General features: G+C 48.7%; 1 protein-coding gene across 1 annotated transcript; it reads right to left on the bottom strand.

The window, feature by feature from the left end:
• Nucleotides 1-7,832: 7,832 nt before the first annotated feature.
• Nucleotides 7,833-18,364, bottom strand: Gem (GTP binding protein overexpressed in skeletal muscle). Its single transcript, XM_041656684.1, has 5 exons — nucleotides 18,221-18,364; nucleotides 16,575-16,911; nucleotides 11,445-11,521; nucleotides 10,469-10,673; nucleotides 7,833-9,126 (listed from the first exon to the last, which is right to left on the bottom strand). Exons 2-5 carry the CDS (start codon nucleotides 16,900-16,902, stop codon nucleotides 8,849-8,851), a joined length of 888 nt encoding a protein of 295 aa, XP_041512618.1. The 5' UTR covers nucleotides 16,903-16,911; nucleotides 18,221-18,364; the 3' UTR covers nucleotides 7,833-8,848.
• Between the last annotated feature and the right edge of the window lie 6,244 nt (nucleotides 18,365-24,608).

Genomic DNA, 24,608 nt, shown 5'->3' with positions numbered 1-24,608 from the left:
GACTTGATCAGGGGAGGGCGCGGGAAATGGGAGGCGGTGGCGGGGAGGAGGCAGAAATCCTTAAATAAATAAATAAATTTTAAAAAACAAAATAAAAATTAAAAAAAACCAACAATACCACTTTTGAGTATATACCCAAAGGATGATCATCATACTCCAAGGACATGTGCTCAACTATGTTCATAGCAGCATTGTTTGTCATAGCCAGAACCCAAAAAAAAAACCTAAATTGCCCCTTGACCCAAGAATGGATAAGGAAAATGTGGTACATTTACACACTGGAGTGCTACATTAATGGCAAAAAAAATAATGGCATCTTGAATTTTGCAGGAAAATGGATGGATCTAGAAAACATCGTATTGAGTGAGGTCACCCTGACCCAGAAAGACAATTTTCCTATGTACTCACTCATAAGTAGTTTTTAAACATAAAGCAACGAAAACCAGCTTACACATCAGAATCCCAGAGAACATAGACAACAATGAGGACCCTAAGAGAGACATACATGGATCTAATCTACATGGGAAGTAGAGAAAGACAAGATCTCCTGAGTAAATTGGGAGAATGGGGATCATGGAAGAGGGTTGAAAGGGGAAGGGGAGGTAAAAGGAGGGGAGCAGAGAAAAATGTAGAGCTCAATAAAATCAATTTAAAAAAAGAAAAAAAAGTCCTGCTTCCCCAGATAGATCTGTCACATATTCTAGGCCTATAGGCCAAAAGTGAATGCCCCAGGATCACAGGGGAACCTTGGGTGACTGTCCAGGCAGCCAGATATCTGTCATGTCTATAGTTTTGGAAGTTTCTTGCTCTGCACTTCTTGTTACTCGGGTAATATTAGATCCTTCTCAGGTCTTCAGTGGGGTTGAAAACCATATAGTTATAGTTACAGTTTTACTTACCAAATTCAGAAAAATAATTTACATAGGAGATATAAAGTTTATAAGGTTAAGAAACATAAAAACTTGTTTATCTAAAAAAAACTGTTTTAAGGTCTAAAAGAATATTTTTAGGATGGTAATACAAGTTATAATAAAAATAGTTTAGGTATGGTATAAAATGTTATATTCATCGAGACAAAATAGATAATAGAGTAATTTTTCCAAATAAATAGACTAAACATTGTAAATGTAATCCTTATTTGATAATTATTCTTATTGTATATAGTTTTACTATTTTAGAATTAAAACCTTTACTTTTATTTATATAAGAAGGGGGGAATGTTGTGGGATATTTGTACACTGAAGCTACATCACTGTGATTGGTGTAATAAATGGTGAATGGCCAATAGCAGGAGAGATAGGCAGGACTTCCAGGCAGAGAGGAAGAGGATAATCAAGGCCCCCATGAGACACCATGGAAATGAGGAACAAGTCAGACACACAGAGTAGGAGAGAGCTAAAAAGCCATGGGATTGAATGTAGTTTAAAAAATATGGGTTAATTTAAGTTATAGGAATTAGTGGGACAAACCTAAATTAAGCCTGGGCTTTCATAATTAATAATAAGTCTGTGTTGTTTGGGAGCTGGCCACGCAAAGGAAAGCCCCACTACACTCTACCACACAGGTGGACGACCCCTGTCTGTGTTCTGTGCAAACACCTTGTCTTGCTCACGGAGACACCTGTGAGGCCCCAGGGCCCATTTATCTACGGGATAAAGCTCTGTTCTCCTTAACAGCAGAAGAATAAACCAGATCACCCTCTAATCAGCCAAAGATCCTTGCTTTCAGCACCAAAAGTTGCACTCTCATTGACAGTCTGGAAGGAGGCTCCCAGAGGCATGACAAAGAAAATCAGATTAAGAGTTCCCTTCCTCGGTGCCAGGAGGGGTGGCATCAGCATTTTCCTGGCAGCTAATGTTTTGAACTGGCTTTATATCTTCTGAGGGCCAGTGATCAAGGCCAGTAAATGTAGGCGAAAATAAGTGTCTGTCTCTATTCTGGGCAAGGCTGGACACGCTGGAGGTGGTCATCAAAGGGTCCCCCTGACCCGAGGGTCTTCCCATGCACGCGAGATGCCTGGAATTCTCCTTTAAACATCATCAACTCAATTGACATGCAGGCAGGTCCTGGAGCATCCCGAGTGCCCAGGATGTTGATGGCTCTGTAGAGAATGAGATGTCCTCTCTTTGCCACTTGCCCCATCTGTCATCTTAAAAACCCCCAGAGTTCACATTGTTCTTCTGTGTAGATGGGTTAAGATTTCATGAACAGCAAAACTGGGGGCTGGTATCTCGGACTTCCCACTCTGAGCCCAGCATTCTTTGATATAAAACATCACTGCTTCCCTAAAGCAGCCCTTTCCCCTGGCAGAAGCCAAAAACCTGGAACTGACACCTGAGTTCTGTTAGGTGTGTGCTGGGAAAAGTGGTCTAGAGAATATGGTACCCACAAGCACAGTGACCAGAGAGCCTCTGCCTGACAACAGTGCACCCAGGTGACATGGCAGGATACTCTCATGGTCTCTGTGATGATCCGGCACCTACAGCAAACGGGGCTACTGAGTTACCTGGGGCAAATATCACTTGGTGTCAGATTTGGGATAATTCTTTGTATAAAGAAGGGTGGGGGGCCCATAGCCAAGGTCCTCTCAACCTCTAAGTTTGAGTCATCTTTCGGAGTCAAGAGAGTTACATGTGCTGCCATGTGACAGAGCCCAAAATAAACATCAGCCGCTCCCATCCTCATCAACAGAGTCTGCTGGCAATGACTCAGATCATTTACACATGACAGCGAGCATATGCCCTTCTCGGCGCCCCATGGAATGGCAGCAGGGCCAATGGCAGGGCCGCCTGCCTTCCTGATGCTATTCTCAGACGTTTGCCGTTCTTGTCCAAAGACATCTTGAGGCCCTGGTTTCACTTACTCTTAATTTTCCAACCCAGCTCGGAACTCTATTTTCCCAATCGTTCCTCCTGTAATCCAAGACCCTCACAAGCCATTTCCAAATACTGAAACACATTATGGCAGGCCACCAGCCCCGTCTTATAATCACACAGATGAATCACAAGGCAATTTCCTTTGGATTTTTTTAATAGGATTTCCACTTCCACCTCCTTGGTCTAGTGTTTACAGAGAAAGAAATGATTGCTTTCAAATATATTTGATTGTGTTTTTTTTAGCCAAGTTAAAGCCGATGTCTTAAGTTGAATGCCTCCTCGGCCTGTTCCACATCCATTTTCTGATAGTCACGGATGTGCCCTTCCTTGGTGATGCTCATTTCCCCAGAAGTGCATCCTCCAACATCGTATGCAAGCGAGCCATTTCTCCTCCAGGTCAGCCACCAGCACGGGGTCTCTGGATGATGCTAGTGGACCCTCCTCAGTATTCTCACAGTGTGGTTTTCCTTAGAGGAGGTAAATCCAGAGGCTAAACTTTTTTTAGACTGAAAGATGCAGGGGAACCTTCGTGTTTACTTACATGATCGCTGCCCCACTAAACCTAAGTAACAGTAGGTGAAGTTCCGAAAGAGGACGTTCCTCAAAGACGCTCCCTGTACCAGGTGTGCTCTGAAATACTTTCGGCTACTGAAAGCCATTTTTGGAACATAAATATTGAAATGTGGAGGGGGATAACAGTCTGGTTGACTCATTGATGTGTGAAGCTATTCTGAGAGAGAGAGAGAGAGAGAGAGAGAGAGAGAGAGAGAGAGAGAGAGAATATCACCTGTATATATTCCTTTATGGAAAACCTTAAGTCCTTGGTTTGTATATATTTCTTTCCCTTCCACTGACCAGGAAGGTGCCCTACACATAGTTCCCTGCTCCTGTGGTTTGGATCAGTAAGTCACCCAAGGTCCAGGGGCACCTGATCTTCTGTGCCTGTCCTCCAGGCGGTCCTCTATCTGTAACCTGCATCCTTACTCCAGTGAGGTCGTGCAGACATGCCCTTGCATCTCGCCCGAGCCCTTCTGCGCTGTCATCTGGCCCTCGCAGGAACCAGAACTCGGTGCTTTGCTAGTCCACGTGAGAGATCACCACGGGCCCTCAGTGTCCTCTCTAGGATGCACGCACATGCTAAGAGAGCCTCACCTGTACCTGAGGACTCCTCTGCATAAGCCACCTCACTCCGCCCTCCCTCCAGTCCAAGGCAGGGGCGTCCTGCTGCTCACCGGAAGTGAATCTCTCCGCCCACTTCTAGCCAACATCCTCAACCCTTGAGCCGTCGGAGGCGGCATCAGGGACACGCCCTGTTTGGGACTATTAGTCACTTGATTTCCCCGCTCGAAACTCAACTTAGCCTGCACCTTCTCCCCAGTTTATCTGTCCAGCTCACTCCGTTCCCCGCCTCTTAGAAGATGAATCAGTAAGTAAAGAAGACGAGGGCCTCTCATTCGGGCCTCATATTCCTGGGCGGTGAGTGCCGTTTCCCCTCACCTTTTAGGTAAATAGAGCAGGGCTCAGTCAACTAAGATCCCTTGTTCTGAACGACCCGGGTGCTTGGTTCCCTAGCACTGCTGGTACTATCACAAGCGTAGACTAAAACAACAGGACTCGATGCTGTTGCAGTTCTAGCAACACCAGGACTTGGGTCCCTGTCATCTGAGACCGGGAACCCTTCCATAGCTCTTCCAGCTTGGCAGCTCCAAGGAGTATTCCATACGCAGCTTTGTTGTCCCAACCTCTTTGTGGCCACCTTCTCTGTGAACCACAACCACCCTCGTACATTCTCTCTCTCTCTCTCTCTCTCTCTCTCTCTCTTCCCCCCCACCCCGTGTGTGTCCATGTGTCGGTCCGTCTGTCTCTATGTGTGTCTGTGTCCTTCTGTGTATATGTATGAGTTTATGTGTCTGTTTCAGTTCCTGTCTGTGTGTGTATGTGTATATACTGTCTCTGTCTCTGTGTGTCTGTCTGTCTCTGTCTCTGTGTGTCTGTCTGTCCCTCTGTGTTCCTGTCTCTCTGTCTCCCTCACTCCCATCTCACATATTCGTCACTGTCTTCCACATCACACCCAGGTTCTTGTGCAGCTGTCCGCATTCACCATCATGCCCTCTCTCCGCCATTATGAACCACACCATAACCTTCTTGAAGGCAAGCTGCTTTGTCCCACCGTGAGTGTACTGTGTCCCACAGTACCTTACATAAGCTGGAGTTCCTTAAGTTTGGCTGAGATCTTGTTTATATATCTTTATTTACACTGGGTCTGGCAGGACAGCCCAGGTTTGCCTCAAACTCGTGGTGCCCCAGCCTCAGTCTGGCAAGTCCTGAGATTACAGGTGTGCACCCCAGCACCTGGCTTTAGCAAAGGAAATGTCTCATAGTCTGCTTCCTTTCCTGCATTTCATAGCTCATGGATTGATAAGCAAAACCAAGACTGGACTAGGAATTCACCTTTCTCCAACGCCCCAATACCCTCAAAGATAAATTTTTGAAGCCCAGCTTGCTTTTTGACATCTAATCAAATCATTTTTGTGATGTTCCCTCATTTGAAGTTTACCTTGGGGAAGAAAACACAATCCCTTCCAAGTATAATACTCTCCATATTTTGTTTTATTTTCTTCCTTGTCCAATGATGCCATGTTTGTTCACTGGGGACCGTCAGATTTCCTGCTGATGGATGAGGTTTCTGAGGACAAGGACAAGTCTTAGTCATTGTGTTCCCAGCACCAAGCGGTGCCTGGGTGTGTGATAAGGAAAGAGGGAGCCTGGGGGAGAGGAGGAGCCTATGCTGGCCACAGGGAAGAAGCCTGGGGGAGAGGAGGAGCCTATGCTGGCCACAGGGAAGAAGCCTGGGGGAGAGAAGGAGCCTATGCTGGCCACAGGGAAGAAGCCTGGGGGAGAGGAGGAGCCTATGCTGGCCACAGGGAAATGAGGCTGGGAGAGAATCAAGAGTGTCACTCCCAGTGTCCCCTAGTGTGCCAAAGCCGAGGTCTGTCTGGCTCTAGAGCTAAAGCTCTCAGCCAAAAGCCCATGGAATTGTCTGGATCTCCAGCCCGGGTCCAGCTCTGAGCCTGCCTGACAGTGCTGAGCACCGCTCTGTCTCAGAGGTCTGTCAGATTCTGCCACTGAGGGAAGAGAGGGGTTTGCTAGTTGCCTTTGTTGTTGTTTGGTTTTGTTTTACAAAACAGGATTTATCTGTTTAGTTCTGGCTGTTCTGGAACTCAGAGATCTGCCTGCCTCTGCCTCCCGAGTGCTGGGATTAAAGGTGTGAACCACCACTCTGTTGGGCAAAAGCTGAGTTTTAAAACAGAGAAAAATTAATATGAAAATACATAGATGTAGTGTGTGTGTGCGTGCAGTTTGTAAATACATAGATATAATGTGCGTACGTGTGTATGTGGCATGTGTGCAGTGTGTAAATGCATAGATGTAGTGTGTGTGTGTATGTGGTGTGTGTGTATGTGGTGTGTGTGTGTAGTTTGCATTCCTGGTATGTATGCTATGTGTTCACAGCATGTATGTATAGTAGGCAATGTGTGCTTGTTTTGTGTGGGGGGGTGTGGGGGTGTGTGTGTGGGTGTGTGTGTGTGGGTGTGTGTGGGTGTGTGTAGGTGTGTGGGTGTGTGTGGGTGTGTGGGTGTGTGTGGGTGTGTGGGGGTGTGGGGGTGTGTGGGGGGGTTGGGTGTGGGTGTGGGTGTGTGTGGGCGTGTGTGAGTGTGTGGGTGTGTGTGCTGTGAGGAATTCCACCTCCCTCGTGGAGCCACCAAAGACCTGTGAAATTCAAGAAGAAACACCCATGAAAGTCCCAGCCCACACGAGGGGTGATACAGAAGAGCAAAGGTGCGGAGGGGAAGGGAAAGGCATGGCAATCTCAGACTGGAATGGGAGAGACGGATCAGAAGCCAGTTCTAAGCTTCACAGAAGGAATCGCAGCAACGAGTGGCAGAACTCGCATTTCTCAAGCTCCTCACAGCACAGCAGAAACAAACGTGACTCTCCCAGCCACCTCATGAAGAAGGTATTGTTAGCGAGTCCATTTAGCAGATGGGAAAATCAGAAACATTTGTCAATCCAGAGACACTCTGACTCAGAGTAGGGCCAAAGTTCATCCCAGGCCCGGGCAACCTGACTCTTTCCTATCGGTTCCCTGTGCAATTTCTTGAGCAATTCAAAGATATAAAGTGGACAGATGTGGAACGCTTGCCCTCAACTTAGAAAAGAAATTCCAAACAAAACTTGGAACGCCTTTGGAAACTACAGAAGTTTGAGGTGATTCAGGAGATCCCATAGGTGTGACACTATTGGGGTGTCTACAACCTCAAAAAGACAGTGGGGTGACAGGGAAGGAAGGTCTAGGAGGAGCCAGCAGAGGAACACCAGCAGGTTCTGTTCCAACAGGGAACACACACGGCCCTTGCAGAGGTGTTCTGGGAGTCAGGCCGAGCTATGTTATTAGCAGAAAGGGCAAACAGTTTAAACTCTGCCTGGCGAGATCTCAGACTGGAAATCACCAGTGTCCGCTGCCCTCAGCTAACCACAGAGAGAGAGAGAGACAGAGACAGACAGAGAGAGCTTTAAATCCCCCCAATGTCTGAGCACCGCCTAAGACCGTGAGCCCTCAGGGACAATGCCGGGCCCATCTGTTCCATCAGGAATTGGCCAGACCCAAAGCAAAAACCCACAGGCCAATCGGCTTTGATTATAGCTCAGCTTTCTATGACCCCAATACTTCCCAGCTCAATCAGCCAAAAATACCTCTTCTTTAATGCGGACCATGATTTCAAAGGACAGGAGTCAGGGGTTCCACAAAATAAAGAAACAGCTGCGGACTGAGCCACCACTAACGACAGGAGAAGCGGTGTCTCCGTCCATCTCCCAGCAATGCAGCTTGCTCTAGAAGCCACAGAAAATAATCATACTGAGCTCACTCGGAGAGGAAAACGGAATGCCTTCCTTTTCAATGATTTTATTTATTTTATTATAAGACATATAGGTAAAAACTTGCATATTTTGAAAAAGATAAAAAAGGTAATAAAACAGACTTTTTCTCAGTAAGAAATATGTTCATAAATATGCTTTATCAAATGTTAAAATGGCTATTTGCAAAATAATAATAAATAGAACACAGCTGCGGCATCCAGGGCTGGGGCCTTGCTATGCTTTGGGAAAACAGTTGTTGACCGTATTTAAAGAGCACTCCCTCTGCACTCCAGGCTGTCAATCAGCTGAGATTTATAAAAAACACTTTTATGATAGCTCCATGATTTCAAAAAACAACAAAGCAAAAAAGAAGATTTGACTAGAATTTGGTGAAAATGCTTTCCTCAAAATAAGCAATTGTTTAAGACACATAAGTAAACAGTTTTTTGAACCTCTAAGTGCTACATGGATCAGCTCCGAAGACTACAAATCTCTGTGGTCTCTAAACAAACCCTGTCAGTACGCCGTCGGTCTCCACCCAGCCAACTCCAGCGCTGCTTCTCTTCACAGCCGTGAAGGGGACAGTTCTGCTCTGCCCCTCCAGGGAGACACGTGTACAGAAAGCCCCCCTTCCGACAAGCTCTCGCCCTTTCCCTAGGTTTCTGTAGGACTCAAGGGCATCAGATTCACAGAGAAGAAAACTGGGCGAAACTTCAATGAGGAGGCACGCCTGTTCTAGGCATTCTGGGTAAATTTCGATATTCTGCTTCCCATAGAAGAGGGAATAAAAGCTCATGTGAACCCCAGACATGCCCTTAAACGAGTCTCAGGTGTCCGTGTAGCAGGCCAAGCTGTTCTAAGAATAAATACTGACTCTTGACAAAGATTCCCTGGCCGTGCGCGTGGCTGCCCATGAGGCTAACCTGTCGATTCCCATCTGCAATCGGGGAAGCCATCTCTAACAATGCTTATGTAGTCAATCTAATATAGATCACTGGTCCCAAAGGCCTTCAATGATGTCCCGTCGGGGACATCTGGGTGATGCGGGGTACCTAGAGCACAGAGAGGTCATGGCAGGATTTCGACTTGAGCTTGAAGGCCATGTTCTTGTTGTTCTTGGCCACAATCTTGCCCCAGAAGCGCCTGGCTTTCCTGGGGAGGCTCTCCCGCCTCTTCTGGTAGGCCAGCCTCCTCTCGTTCTTCTCCTTGCTGTCCCGGCGCAGGCGGACCTGCCGCACGATGCCCTCAAACAGCTCCTTCACGTTGTGCTGCACGGCCGCAGAGGTCTCGATGAACTTGCAGTCGAACACCACCGCGCAGGCTCTCCCTTCTGGAAAAGGAGGAGGGGAGAAGGAAGTCAGAGGGGCCGCAGAGGACGATCCTGCACCACGTGGCCGCGCTGGAGGACGCGTCTCCAAAACTGCACTAGGGTAACATCGAGCAGCAGGCTACTTTATAGGAGGAGGGAGGCAGCAGGGCACACAGCCTCTCTCATCAGCTAGGTGGAGAAACTGGCTGAGGTGTTTTAAAAACATGAGGGAACTCAGGCAGCTGACAGAGACAGCAAACCCAGCCTTGCTCCACGCCCAAGCTTATACACTTTCTCCTGACTCCGTTTCCTTCCCCAAAACCTGTAATTCGAATTCTGCTACTTAGCTTTCCTCTCTTTAAAAAGATTAAAAAAAAAAAAAAGAGGCCGGGCGGTGGTGGCGCATGCCTTTAATCCCAGCACTCGGGAGGCAGAAGCAGGCAGATCTCTGTGAGTTCGAGACCAGCCTGGTCTACAAGAGCTAGTTCCAGGACAGGCTCCAAAACCACAGAGAAACCCTGTCTCGAAAAACAAAAACAAAAAAAAAAAAAAAAAGTATGATGAGATGAGATCTTTTGAGGAAAAATGATGGTTTTATAAATATATAATATGGTTACATCAAACTATTCAAGCTTTTCTGAAACTCCACTGGGTTTAATAACTATGTGTCCAAGTTTTAGTTTGAAAAGGAATAAACACTGAATCTGCTGTGTCCTAGCGAGACAGTCCAACTGCTTGGAGAGATTGTCTTGACTGAGCGGGGACTAAAAACGCCAGGCTTTATTTTCACGGTCCTACTAAATCTACACGAAACCAATACAAACAATCTTGAGGGCCCTAAAAAGAATACGGAGGCACACTCGTCAAACAGGAATTATCCTTGAACAAAGGATGAAGAAGCATGTGTGGTTCCATCAGTCTGATGCCCTCCCAGAAGCTTAGAAGGAGAGGCTGGGGACCAGAATATTAGATGGATATAAACAACCCGAGGATAACGCTGTATTGTTTGCCTCCCAAGCCAGAGCTCCTCACCCTTGCATTACTAAGCCACGTTCCCTCCCTTGAACTTGAAATCTGATTGGAGAACAGAAGGACACAGGGCAAAGGTTAAGACTGCCAGTAAATTCCTGAGGATGCTCTCTTCCCGAAGGGCAGTGGGGAGAACCTGGAACCCTGCAGGAAGACCAGGATAAGGAGAACAAGAGACAGAGACTAATACAAAGGATGGGAACCATGGGCGTCTTAGACGTGAAACTCCACGGAGCACCCCACTGCACCCCTGGTTGCAGCCTCGCAGCGGGAGGGAAGGGAACCTGCCTGCAGGCCAGCGTGTGAGGTACAAGGGCGGTGCCCAGGGCCTCACCTGACACAGACACTTCTCGGCACCGCACTAAGTCACTTTTGTTGCCAACCAAAATGATAGGGATGTCCTCTGTCTGCCGGGCCCTGCGGAGCTGGATCCTTAGCTCGGAGGCCTTCTCAAAGCTTGCTCGGTCTGTGATAGAGTAGACAATCAGGTAGACGTCCCCAACCTGCATGCAGTGGTCCTGGAGCCATTCACTCTCCCCCTAGAGAAGCAAGAAGACCTGCCATGAGCTCGGGCCAGCCTGAAAATTGAGATGTCATTGTTGCAAAGAAACTGTATGTCTTCCCCAAGTAAGAGAGAGGAAGAAAACTACTTCTCACCCCTCAGAATGCACTGGTCGTCCAAGATGTCTAGGGACAAAAAGAGAGTCTGTATCGTTTCTGTGCCAAAAAACTTCCTTTCCAATTACTACAACTTGAGCTGGTCTGAGGCATACAAACATCTTTGACAAACAGTGTTTCCAATTTTCATCTAACCTGCCAAAAATAGGCCTTTCCCAACTTCCTATGAGCTTCCTTTTGTCTTCCTCAGCGGGTAGAATTAAGAATTCTTTGGTGAGAACAGGAGGGTTCTCAACCAACAAATCACCTTGAGTATGTGCTGGGAGGTCAAAAGCCTGCCCAAAGCCATGCTGGCAATGCAGCGTTGGAAAGGCCAGCTTCACACAAGGTGGTTTTGTGTCATTGGAAATGAGTGGCCATGCTCGCCTGAACTTTTCCTAAAACAAATACACTTCTTGTGGTTTTTAATAGAACTCAGGGCAAGCCGCTGCAATTTGTTTGTTCTTTAGGGCTCGTCTGTGGACGATCTGTTCCTCCGCACTCTCTTGATCTCCAGAAGTAAATGCTAATCAAGCAATGAGCCCACCTCCTCTGGAGCATCCACTGTGTGGGACAAGGTCACCCTGGCACAAAGCAGCCTGTCGAAAAGCAAGCCCTAAAAGAACACACCCACAGCGGCGGGTCCTACATACCTTATTTTCCCACAAGTCCAGGAGAATAATTGTTGCGCTCTCTCCATCAACCACCAGGGTGCGCTCATACGTGTCTTCTAGAAAAGAGAGGACATTGCTATCAGAGTCAGGCATAAAAGGCTCCTGTCAGATTCACACTAGAAAATACACTCCGTGGGCACTGAGGAGACAGCTCTCAGTTAGCACCGTGCTCACTGTGCAAGCACGGGAACTGAGTTCGCTCCTCAGAATCCATATGAAAGCCAAGCATGGTGACAAGCACTTGTAACCCTTGCTTTGGGGGCGGGCGCAGAAACAGGCGGATCCCTAGGGTTCACTGGCCAGCCAGCCTAGCCAGCTCAAGTCTCTCCAAACCCAGAGGTTCTCTCTCACAAAACAACATGGATGGTTCTGGAAGAACAGCCCCTGAGAATGACTTCTTGCATCCGTGTGGACATGCACACATATACACACATACATGCTCTCACAAGAACATGTATATCTTATGCACACGCATACACACTGAGGGAGACAGACAGACAGACAGAGACAGAGAATGTACTTAGTACATATACAACAAATTATGTAAATATGCAAACATTTGCGAAAAAATTACCAAATGACTACTGTAAGGGCTAGGAAGATGGCTCAGTCTCTGACTTCGCTGTGTATCTGCACACACACACACACACACACACACATACACACACACTGCTGCTCTCCTTCAGCATGCGGCACACAGTCCTCCAGTCCTACTAAGACATCTTCCACAGTTTTGTATGTGGATGGCTAAATCGCTTGAATTAAAGGGAACTTATTCCCATCATTCTTGAGCCTCTTTGGAGGAAAACCATTTATAGGGATAAATAAACTCCCGAAGAACTTTTGACCCCAATTCAAGGAACGAAGCCCCAAGGAAGCATTAACGGTAAGCTCTAAGCTCCATCTCGGGACATTTTAACTGTAAGCTCTGTTTCCATGGGCCTCATGGAAAATCCACTGTGAGCTCCAGTGGGTGGTCCCTGACCATTTACTCAGTGGAAAGTTCAGGGGCTCTAAGCTTAGCCGTGTTTCTCCTCTTTGCAGACACACAAGAGCAAATATTCTGAGATGTCTCTAGTTGGCCCGTCATTTATCTTCTTCCACCCGCTGCCCTTTTGTTTTGTTGCATGAGGCTGGGGTGAGATGGGTTCTCACCAGTAGCCTGGTCAGCCTGGATCTCACAGGCTGGCCTGGAAGCTGCCCCGTAGGTGCTGGGATTACAGGAATGTGACATCACGCCTGGCTTCTCCGTCTTTGAAAACAAATACACAACACAGCTTGTGTTTTCCTGTCAAAGGCAACTTCTCTTGGTCATGGACACTTTCCCTCTGAACTTGGGCCAAGATTAGCAGTAGGTGAAGGGTAAGAGCAGTCGAGGGCCAGAGGAGTTCCATCTGGAAAAATCCTGTCAGGGGTTGGAAGGGCAGGCTGGCCTGGAATTTTTCTGAGAGGTTTTCCCATCAACCTGGCACAACTACCAGGTGCCTACTCTGGGTTTCCTGCTTTTAATTGCAACTTTTAAAAACTGTAACTTTCATGACAATGTATCTCTTTTGGGTCCTTGTGCCTGGCTCTTCCCCTTTAAGTCCGAGGGAGGCTTGTCCCTGTTAACCGGGTGTTTTCTGAATGTGCCTTTAAAATCGCACCGGAACTCTGCACTTCTTTCCATGATCTATGCATCTTTGCAGCCTAGCATCTCACCTAGCATGTAACACATGCCAGTTACTTCCTGCGCTGTGCTAGCCCCCTGCCCAGTTGTCTCCCTAGCTGCTTTGCCTTCTGTGGCTCCCCTTGCCCCGTGCCCACAATGTGCTTGACCCTTTGTATACGCTCGGTATAAACCTGAGCACTGAATGGATAAGCAGCAAACGCCACGGCATTGCGGCTCGGGGCACACACAAACCTGAATTCAAATCTGAGAGCTGCCCTTCCTTTCCCACGTGGCTCTAAACGATGTAAGTTGCCCAAGGCTCAGTTTTCTGACAGACTACAGAAACAGAGAGATGGAGATGCAGAGTCGACGGTAAACAGTGTTTATTCTGTGTGCACCACAGGCCCGCACTGTGCCACACACTTACTGCTCTCTCCCTTGGTCCCCAGACCACCCTAGGAAGTGTCTCCCCAATTATACATGTGAGGAAGCTTCCTAGGGTGAAGAGGCTGAGCCAAGGGCACATAGCTAAAGCCTGAATCACCTCGGGGTGGAAGATTCTAAACCTGTGCCTTACATTTCAAACCCAGAGCTCTTTGCCAGACTGCTTGTGTGCGCGTGAGCACTGTCTCTTAGCCTAGCTGTCTTTAAGGCCAGCCCAGAGATGGCCTCTTCCACCAAGCCTTTTCTGACCCCTGAATTCCACTTTATCCTTGTAACTCAGAATTCTGTCCCATCCCAGCTAGCTTTCCGGTTGGTGTGTGTCTGACCTCCACAGCACATTGTGAGGCACTGCCAAGAGGAAGCTCCAGGGCTCTGCACCCCCACCGCGCCTCATCAAGTACTGTGGTTCGTGCTAAGGAACTGTCTCGAAGTGAACGAGCCAATGGATGGAGGGACGGGGGATGCGCAGGTGGAAATAACCATGCACAGAGAACCATGGACCATTGCAGTAGTCTGGAATAACAGCCATCTTTATTAGGAGAAATGTGGGGAGACCAGCGTGCGCACCCCAGTTAATGCTGGAGAGAGGAAAACAATGCACGGGCGTACCCTGGAAGCCCTTCCTCTGGGAAAACACAAAGCTTACGAGTCCATGAGAATGAGGGTCCACTTCTAAATCAAAGGAATAGACTTAAGAGGACTGGGTGTGTCCCTCACTGAGAAGCTTCTCTTTATCAGAGGCTCAGGTGAGCAGGCAGTTAAGGAAGAGCCCCAGCCCCTTGCTCTCCAATGAAACTCCTGTCTTTCCCAGTTCCAGTTGCAGATCAATCAGGCAATCCCTCTATGCTTATTGGCTATTACCCTCTGCACTGACACCACCCCTTCGAATAGGCAAATACTTCTAGAAGCCTGTTATCCACTAACTTTTCAACTCCTCCCTCTTTAAACAAATAAAACACTACCACCTAGCCAATCCCTTCCTTACACCAGCCCTACCAGCCCTCAGAGCAATTTACTGTTGCTTTCCTGGTGCTTCTAAGGCACCATGCTGTAAGTCACGGCCACTGGCACTGAACTCTAACAGTCAGCCATCACTGGGTACCCACGTGCTGTGTGCTTAACAGCACCCGGAAGTTAAGTCTTAGGCCTGCAGAGGACAGTGAAGGAAGTCACTTGATTCTGTCAGCCTCCACCCCAACACCTTGAAAGTGGGGACAGTAGCATTGTATTGGTTCTATCCGTGTACGCATTGCCAAAAGCACACACGAAAGGCCTAACACAGTGCCAACACATAGCATGGACCCCATGCATGGTGGAGTGAGTGAAAGAGCGCCAACGTGAATTATAAAAGCCCAGCCTCCACACGCAGCTTCCCCAAAGGGGTGATTCTCCATCTGCCACTCAGTCTCTCATTCCCTCCCAGACCCCATTCACGCACAGGCAGACGCCATCATAGGCCTAGGTAGACAACAGCCAACAGGAGGCACTCCGCAGAACGCCCCTTCCACCACCAACGCCCACTCTGGCATCAGCGCCCCCTCTTCTGCTGTCTTCTAGCACCCACCAGTCTATACTAAGAGCAAAGCAGCTGCACACCTGCCCTGTGTCTCCCCTGACTCTGGCTTAGTCCCCCAGATTCCAGAGTGAGGAGAGAAATGAATACTATGTCAGCGAGTCATCCTTCCTGGTGGGTCCCTGAGCTGCCTCTTGAAGCAGTGAACTTCCTGACCCGAAGACAGCTGAGGAGGATGATGTGTGCCATGGTAGTGAGGGCCAGGGTTTACACAAGTTGGGTAGAGAGAAACGAGTCACAGAAGCCATCTTTCCCATCCTTACTCCCCTCACCCCGAAGTCTGCCGTGAGGGGTACAGTTAATTGAAAGTGGAGACAGACCATGTGAAGCGTGCAAACACTGAGCACGCCTTCCTCCATCTCTACACTGTAAATGAGGTATGCCGCTGCTCTGGGCTTGGGTGCCGATGTTGGGGCTCTAGCTGAAGGAAGCTGCATAGAAATAACTGATCATTAGAGTTGTAATGTCTACCCCAGAATGTAAAGCTATCACCTGTGGTGCTATAATATATGTTTTAATGAACTAGGTCTAGAATTAGGTAAGGACTGAATAAATAAATATTTGAAATAAGACCATATGGAGAAACCCATGTGGAAACCCTGCCAGACTCTACACAGGGCATTTATCATCATTTTTATAGTTTGATTTTTTTTTCGGGGGGAGGGGGTTCGAGACAGGGTTTCTCTGTAGCTTTGGTGCCGGTCCCGGAACTAGCTCTTGTAGACCAGGCTGGCCTCGAACTCACAGAGATCCGCCTGCCTCTGCCTCCCGAGTGCTGGGATTAAAGGCGTGCGCCACCACCGCCCGGTTATAGTTTGATTTTTTTAATTATGATATTACTTCAAGTATAGCATTAGACCTAGCTACCCTTGTAAATTCCTCTGGTATTAGTGGATGCAGCCAAATGATGCACTCTAACAGGCTTTTGTGCTTCCCCAAAATCAGTTTGGTTTATGCATAATCATAAAAAAAGTGTCTGGGCTGATCAACTCTTCAAAAATTATCCAGGCCAGAATCAGCTTCCCTGGACCCCTCAGACTTGACCTTAGAAAGCCCCCTGATGGCTCAGGGCAATAGATTCTGGTGCTGTGTGCACATGTTCTTCTCTTCTCTTTTCTTTTTTCTTCTTTCTTTTTTTTTGTCCTGAGGGCCTTTGTAAGGACTGGGGTTTGACCTCGGCCACCCATCTCAGTATCAAAAAGATTTCCTCCTAATTCTGAAGATACATTTTGTTTTGATTTATTATTTTTTGAGGCAGCGACACATAGCCCAGGCTAGCCTCAGACTCACTACATAGCTGAGAATGGCCTCCGCCTTCCCAGAGCTGGGATCACAAGCGCATATCATCATGCCTGGCTTCCAATTCCGCAGAGAAAATGACCCGAACACTCTTGCTCTTCCAGCCCACAAGACAGAAGTCCACCAGGGCTGGACCACCTACCTCCCAGGACCTCACAGTCGCTGTCCATGCTGTCATGCACACCTGCAAAGATGTTGGCCAGTGTAGACTTGCCCACCCCGTGCTCGCCTATAAGCACCACTCGGTAGTAGGTGTTCCCCGACTCAGAGGAGATGACGGAGTCCGTGGAGTCGGAGGACCAGCTTTGCCGGCAGTGGTCTTCAGGAGCAGTGCAGTGGCCGTTGCGGAGGTTGCAAGGGTGGGGATCCTTCTGGACCATCAGATGCCTGCCGTCGGCAGGGATGCTCCAGCGCTGCTGTGGCTGCATGCCCACAGTGCCCTGGCGCATGGTGACATTATTCAGAGTCATCGTGGGATCCTGGGAAGCCAAGCAGACAAGATGCCAATATTAGCAAGGATGAACTAGGCCCAAGGGGGTGCAAACACGGTCCTCGTCGGTGGTATTTCATTTGATGGGTAAGAATTAAGCACTTTTACTATAAGGAACACCAATGAAACAGTTACCAAGGCTCTACCTAGCAAGCAAAATTTTCAACTAGAGAGTGAGGAGAGAGAGAGAGAGAGAGAGAGAGAGAGAGAGAGAGAGACTGGTTTCTCAAGCAGGCTGTCATTTGCGGTTCCAATAGCATCACCAACTGCCCATAATCTTCCTTCATCCTTAAAGTAACTTTGAAAATCCCACTGGGAGCTGGCGCAGAGGCAGCTGAAAGAACCCACTGCCTCCAGAAATGGCTTTACCATCGGCAACAAGTCTGCGCAGTGGGGACCAGCTGGCCAGGGTTAGCTGCTCTTGCCTAAACATGGCTCTTAATCTCACCAGCGTCTTGCAGGCTTTTGTGCCTCAGTGGGGAACACGTGGCAATGACATCACTCCCCTGGCTGAGCTGGACAGGCACTTTGGGGGAACTTCCATGTTTAGTAAAGTTGCCCTGATGTTCTCCAGCTGCCTGAAGAGAACATTATTTGGGGAGTGGGGTGCTTCTGTTTGAGGTTTAAGCCTTACCTCTGCCCCCTTGTTCATGGATACTGTTTAACATACTAGCCCTGAGCTTGGCCCTTCTGAGACCTGTAGGACCTGCTCACATTTGGACACATCAAACTTATGCAGAAAGTGCTTCACTCTTAACGAACCTCGCCCACTCCAAGATCTATTTAATTAGTTTCACCTTCTTGAAGTAAAGAAGTTCAAAGACTCAGCGAAAAGACACTCAACAACTTCCTACAACTTTCTCCTTGCAAGATTTCCTCACCTGTCAGTGCAGTCTGTTCCACCAAGACTACCCAAGAGAACGCAGAAGCATCCACGGTTAACTCAGCAAGTGCCCCGCGTGAGCGCGAAGCTCGCACAGAGCTTGCACACCCTGCTCCACACCGCAACTCCTAAGCCACTAGCCAGAACTAGCGGGTTTCTTTTTAACGGTCTCTGGGCTGGCGAATTGGGCGCCTGGCCACCTACTCGGTAAGGTGACACTTCTCTGGGAACTGAATTAAGGAACCCCCATGAGAAGCGCATCCTTTGCACCTGAACTTCTTTCTCCCATGGCAGAACCCCCAGGACAGACCTCACAGCCGAGGGCTCCCTTCCCAACTTAAAAAGTTCAGAGACCAGGCACGCCCCTCCCCACCGCGACTCCTACCGGGACTGCCCCTCGGCGATGCCCTCTTACTTGGTTGCACCAGGCCGCTGGGTGGACGTCTTCCGTCTGTCGGCACAACGCCTGCTGCAATGCCTGATGCCTGCGATGCTAGCTCCGCAACCCGCGGCTGTGTGGTATCCGCTGGCAGTGCTGCCTCCTAAAGCCACCGCTGCTGGCCGCGGTTTATAGTGCTCGGCGTCCCCGCGACGGGGCTTTTCCGTGACGTCAGCGCTCCCGCCGGGAGGGGGCGGCTCTGCAGCAAACTCTGGAGTTGCAGCCACTTGGCTAAATCAGTTACTCGCAGTCATGTGATTTCCCTCGCCCCTTGAGGGGAGAGAAGAGAGGAGAGAGGAGAGAGGAGAGAGGAGAGAGGAGAGAGAGAGAGAGAGAGAGAGAGAGAGAGAGAGAGAATAGACAGTTTAATCCTTGGCCTCCTTGATTTTGTTTTATTTTCTTTCTACCAGGTGCACACTGGAAAAATACACTTAGTGCTACTTAATCGCCCTTCCCAGCAGGGCACTTGTGATCTGTCTGAACAAAGGATGGTGAAAGACACTGCCCTGAGTTGCCAGTCCACTTCGCCAAGAAAGCAGACCTGCCTGAGCGAGCAAGGCTTCGGCTTCCAGGACGGAGGGGGGGGGGGGGGGGCTACAGTCCCCCTAGGTGGGCAGGGCAATGGGGCTCTTCCTGCTTCGCAGCACCTTCTCTCTGGATTGGGGAGAGGGGGAGCACTTCGTTTCCCTCTTCTGGCCGAGGCCCAAAGACAGGGGGGCAGATGAAAGATTTGGGGAGACCTTGGAAAGGGCAGGTTGGCTCTGAGCAGCTGATGATAAATACTGCCTCCTCCTGTTCTGACCATGATGCTGAAGCTCCTCAATCAGAAATTTAATCACATCCCAATTGGTGCATCTGAGAACCAAGCTGCTTGGCATGGAAGGAACGGTGGCCTGGAGCCTGGGCTTCCCGGGCATGGGGAGATGCCCAGGCCGGATCCCCCGAGAGTCCTGGCCGTGAAGGACACACGATCACAACTGTTACAGACATTTGCTAGGATTTCCAAAAACCTGTGGTGCTGGTGGGCCGGGGACCTTGCTCCTTTCTGCAGTTGTAGATGGAGGAACTAGTGATGCTGCCAGGGAACCTGCCCACGGTCAGTGTTGGTGGCAGGGGCAGCATTCAGAACCAAGTCTGAATAACTTTGCAACTGCACCATTAAGTGACCTCTTCCCCGGGACATGGGTATTTCCCTCCTGCTGTGTTTAGAGTCTTGCTAGCCTGTCCAACACATCCATCTGCTTCTCTGGCCAGCCTCTGCTCTGAGCTGGCTGGTGGGAAGCAGCCAGAAGCACCGATGTCTATTGTGGCTGCTGGACCGCTCTGGGGTACAATGGATTCCCAGTTTTCCTGCAAGCCATCTATCTGATTTGGGAACTATCCAAGTAACTGGCTTCTGAGGCCTGTCAGGGACCAGCTTGGCAGAGACAGAGACTCCACCAAGTAATTTAGAGAGCTTTAGTCTCGGGGTGGAGCCCCAATCTTATTTATGCACAAGGAAGCCGAGTCAGAGGCATGAAGGCTACTCAGAGAGGAGATGGCCAAGCTGGAAGTGCATTCTGGGTTCTATAATGCTCTGGGTACCTCTCTTCATCCACCAAGTTATTCCACAGGATTAGCCAGGAGGAACAGATGCAGATGTAGAGAGAAAAAGAGAGGATTGGGGAGAGAAAGGAGGGAGAAGGGAGAAATGAAATGGAGACAGAGAGAGAGAGATGGGGAGGAGGAAGAAAGACACACACATTGTGTGTGTGTGTGTGTGTGTGTGAGAGAGAGAGAGAGAGAGAGACTACAAATCCCCAAGGCCATATCCAAGTAGCTATATTAAAAATTATCCTGTTTCCACCAGGTCTCTTACTCTACCAACTATACAGACACGCTGTGGAGTGAACTGCCGTGTGGAGTTTGTAAGCATATCCCAACCTCTCTTAATTCTACTTCTGCATGTCCAGAAGGACCTCATACTGGGGGCTGCAGTGACAGCTCAGTTAAAGGCGCTTGTATCTCTTCCAGAGAATTCAATTTCTAGCATTCATATCAAGGGCCTAGCAGCTGCCTGTAACTCTAGCTCCAGGGGCTCTGATGCCTTCTTCTGTGCTCCACAGGCACCTGCACACACACACACGCGCGCACACACGCACGCACACACGCACACACACATACACACAATTCATCAGGGAGATGGCTACACAGGCATGAAGACTAAGTTCAGATCCTTAACGTCCGTATAAAAGCCAGGCATGGGGGTACGTGCCTGTAACCTCAATGCTGGAGAGCAGGGCAGAGACAGGCAGATACCAGGGCCAGCCAGGTCAGCTGATCAGTGAACTACAGGTCAGGTAAAGAGCCCATTTTATAAAAATAACGGAGAGAGCAGTAGAGGACGTCATCCAAAAAGTCAGTCACTGGCCTCAGCTCTCATGAACAGGCAAGTACGACTACACACACACCGTCTCACACACACACACACACACACACACACACACACACACAGTAGCCTCGCATGTAACTGAACATCCTGGCCATATCCACTGCGAACTGTTTCCATATGTAAATCACTCTGCAGAAAATGACCTGTGAAGGAGGGAGGAGGGACAGCAAGGATGTGTTTGAAGGAAAGGATCTACCTTTTCAATTTTTCTGTCCCACAAGAAGACACATGAGGACAAATGAGAAAATAATAATGTAAGACAGGTTCCGGCTAAATGATCGTTAAATGAAAATACAGGGAGAGAGAGAAATCATGATTGCACCTCACCAGAAGCATGTTTGAGAGCCAAATCCTGTCTCCCAGAGTCCCGATGGGCTTGCCCAGGCTTCTGGCTCCAGGGGCCATCCGAGGGAATGGAACTGAAAAGAAAAGGTGCAATCAGGGCGTCCGAGCGAGTGGCAAGTTCTGAAGAGGAGAAACCGGCAGCATCTTTTTGTTTCTCGTTCTGCAAATACTGTCTCCATATTCTTTCTGCCAGCATTGGGAGGCTTCCTTAGGTCACAGCAAAACGAACAGCTGAGGTCTCATAACGGGGCAGAACCTACACAAGAGCAATAAAAAGCACCTTTCCTAAGCAATGCCCGGGCTTCATCTCTGTCCATCCTCGCCATGCCTCCTGCGGTTATGCGCATCTTACAGAGGCGAGGCTGTGGAATGGTCTAACATGGGCTCTGGAGAGCAGAGCTGCTCTCTCGGGACCCACCCATCGCCACTGATTTATTCTGCACAAGCCTTGTTGCTCCCACAGTAGCCCAGCTCGTCCTGGTGGAGGCTTGACCAACTCTCCTCCTAACTCCTCCAAAAGGCATAGGTGTGCGGACGATTGTCCAAAGCTGTGATCTTCCTGGAACCGCAATTCCAAGGGAGCGAGGCTTCGGTCCTCAAAGGCATGAGCCATAGTTCTTCTCCTAGCTCAAAGCCCTGAGTAAGAAGATTAACTTGGGGTCTGTCCATGTGACTGTGCCTGTGTCAGAACGGAGACTTGGGCAGCAGCTTCCAGTGTTACAAATGGGATAAAAGAGGAGGCTAGAAATAGAGGAAGAGCGAAGCCTTTGCTTCAGGATGTAAATGAAGGTAGTAGGGGTGTGTCTCTCATAATTACTGCCTTAGTTAGGGTTTCTACTGCTGTGAAGAGACACCATGACCCTGGCAACTCTTACCAAGGAAAATGACTAAATTGGGGTGACTTACATTTTCAGAGGGTCAGTCCATTGTCAGCATGGCATGACACAGTGGTGTGCAGGCAGACATGATGCTGGAGACAGAGCTGAGAGTCCTGCATCTTGACTTGCAAGCAACAGGAAGTGGTCTAAGACACCGGATGGTATCTTGAGCATATATGAGACCTCAAAGCCCACCTCCACAGTGACATACTTTTTCCAGCAAGGCCACACCCACTCCAACAAAGCCACACCTCCCAATAGGGCCCCTCCCTTTGAAGGCCATTTTCTTTCAAACCACCACAATGACCCTGAATACCATGCCTTGAAAACGAGGTTATGGGTTGGCCTGGGGCTCGTACATGCCTGAGACTATAATACTATTCTGCAATTCTATTCTGAAAGCAGTGGAAGTACTGGCTTACCTGTAACAAATCCCCTCATGCGCAGGCACAACCAAGACAGTGCTACGCTGGCATGCAGGGCATGCATTGTGAACACCCTGCAAATGGTCTCCACTTCCCACCAACAACCAAGAAGATAACGAATGTGTTTGCTTTCTTCTCGATGCCTTTTAAATCCTGTATTTGTCAGCCGTCTGTCGCTATAATAAAATAACTAAGGTAATTAGCTTACAAAGTCAGTTTGGGGCTTGTGGCTCTGGACGATTCACAGTCCATGATAGGGGTGGTTTCGTTTTCCGTGGGCCTCCAGCAAGGCTTCCTATCCTGATGGGAGCAGGAGTCAGAGATAAAGCGCTAACATCAGAGCCAGAACTGAGAGACCAGTGTCTCTCCATCCCTTCCGTGGCCTGCTCTAAGTATCAAAGGACCTCCAATCACACCCCACCTCCTGAAGACCTGGCCCACCTACCACTGGCAGAAACGCAGACTCTCTTGGGAGCCTGTTCATCTCACAGTCAGTCTCTAGGCCTTTATTGCTGGCCTTTGGGGGACTTAGAACATCCAAACTATAGCAAGGTTTACAATTTAGCCAAGCCCACAGTCCTTACTAATCCTTAATAAGGTTGACTCAATGGGCTTTTCCCTTTTTCATTAGCTACTGCCCCCTAAAGACATGCATGATCCCTGCATGGCTGAAAGGAAAGTTGGAGGGGGGGGGGGTTCACACCCTCCCTCCTCCCAGCGAAGCCGAGCCTCAGCGCTGGTCTCTGCTGCTCTGCAAACAGACAGACGGACTGAACTGTGGAAAAGCTTGTTAGCTACAGATGGGCATCAGCACGGTGCTGACCGTGACCACTGGCGCCTACAGCCACCTGCCCTCAGCTCTGCTGCCTCTTCAGGCTCAAGTTAAATTAATCCAGCAGAATTCAGGACACAGGCAATGGCAGAAGGAAAGGCGGCAAATGTCCTCCTGCGGGATGTTACTGGGAAAAAATTAGCAAGGAGAGTGGTGTGGCGAAGCTCTGTAAACAAACGAGATGGGGGCCAAATACCCAGCACACATAATAGGTATCCGTCAGCCACAAAAATACTCAAGGGAGGAGCTGGGTGGGAGGCAGTGTGCTAATGTGAGCACGAAAGGAGCCGCCCGCCCACCGTGGGAAGCCTAAGGAGGGAAAGAATTACTATATGGAAAATCATTGCTTTCCAGAAGTAGGGGGCTGCCAATTGCACAATCAAGAGAGCCTTGATTAAGAGAAAAATAAAGGCTGAAGAAAAGACGACTAAGAATAACCTCCCGGCACCCAGAGGCCTGCAGGATCCAGATGGACAGCCCCTCCAGCTGCATCCCCTTGAGACCCCCCTTCTCATCAGACTCCCGCTGAGCACACTTCATTCCCATTGAAGAAACTCTTAGCTAGCGTCATCTACCATTCCATGAGAACAGCCGGCTGCAGGCCTTCATGTAACCAGGTCCTGCCGGTATTCATCCTGCAGAGCAAAAGCAGGATACAACTGGCTGCAGAGCTGGGGAGGGGCTGAGAAAAAGTAGATATTTCCTAACATTCGTTCTTTCAAAAAACATGCAGAGGGGGTGGAAATACTGGACACAAAGGATAGAGTGGGGACTGAAGGCATGCCCGTTGGTAGGGATCATTAGCGCCAATGGTTACAAACTGATGGCCCATATCCTTCATGACCCAGCAATTCCACTTCTAAACGCACATCTTATTACACAAGGAAATAAAAAAGAAGTGTGGTCACGAAAAGCACTGTTGGAAAGAGCAATGACCAAAAGCCGCCTCACACCGTCAGTGAAGAGATGCCTCGTGGTATGTGTTGTATATATGGTGTGTGTGTATATATGGTGTGTGTGCATATATGGTGTGTGTATATATGGTGTGTGTATATATGGTGTGTGTGTATATATGGTGTGTGTATATATGGTGTGTGTGTATATATGGTGTGTGTATATATGGTGTGTGTGTATATATGGTGTGTGTGTATATATGGTGTGTGTGTATATATGGTGTGTATATATGGTGTGTGTGTATATGGTGTGTGTATATGGTGTGTATATATATGGTGTGTGTGTATATATGGTGTGTGTGTATATATGGTGTGTGTATATATGGTGTGTATATATGGTGTGTGTGTATATGGTGTGTGTATATGGTGTGTATATATATGGTGTGTGTGTATATATGGTGTGTGTGTATATATGGTGTGTGTATATATGGTGTGTATATATGGTGTGTGTGTATATGGTGTGTGTATATATGGTGTGCATATATGGTGTGTGTGTATAT

This window comes from Microtus oregoni, unplaced genomic scaffold (genome assembly GCF_018167655.1).
Source record: "Microtus oregoni isolate MIOR12 unplaced genomic scaffold, Mior012 000008F_ref0000371, whole genome shotgun sequence".
Classification (NCBI taxonomy): Eukaryota; Metazoa; Chordata; class Mammalia; order Rodentia; family Cricetidae; genus Microtus; species Microtus oregoni.
Note: the sequence above shows the minus strand (reverse complement) of the source record. Positions and strands in the feature narration are given on the sequence as shown.

Excerpts from the sequence above, each read along its gene's own strand:
- Gem (XM_041656684.1), bottom strand. The coding sequence starts at position 16,902 with ATGACTCTGAATAATGTCACCATGCGCCAGGGCACTGTGGGCATGCAG. Across the intron at positions 11,522-16,574 it reads CGACTGTGAGGTCCTGGGAG|AAGACACGTATGAGCGCACC; the intron begins GTAGGTGGTCCA and ends TCTCTTTTCTAG. Across the intron at positions 9,127-10,468 it reads CCGAGAAGTGTCTGTGTCAG|AAGGGAGAGCCTGCGCGGTG; the intron begins GTGAGGCCCTGG and ends CTCCTTTTCCAG.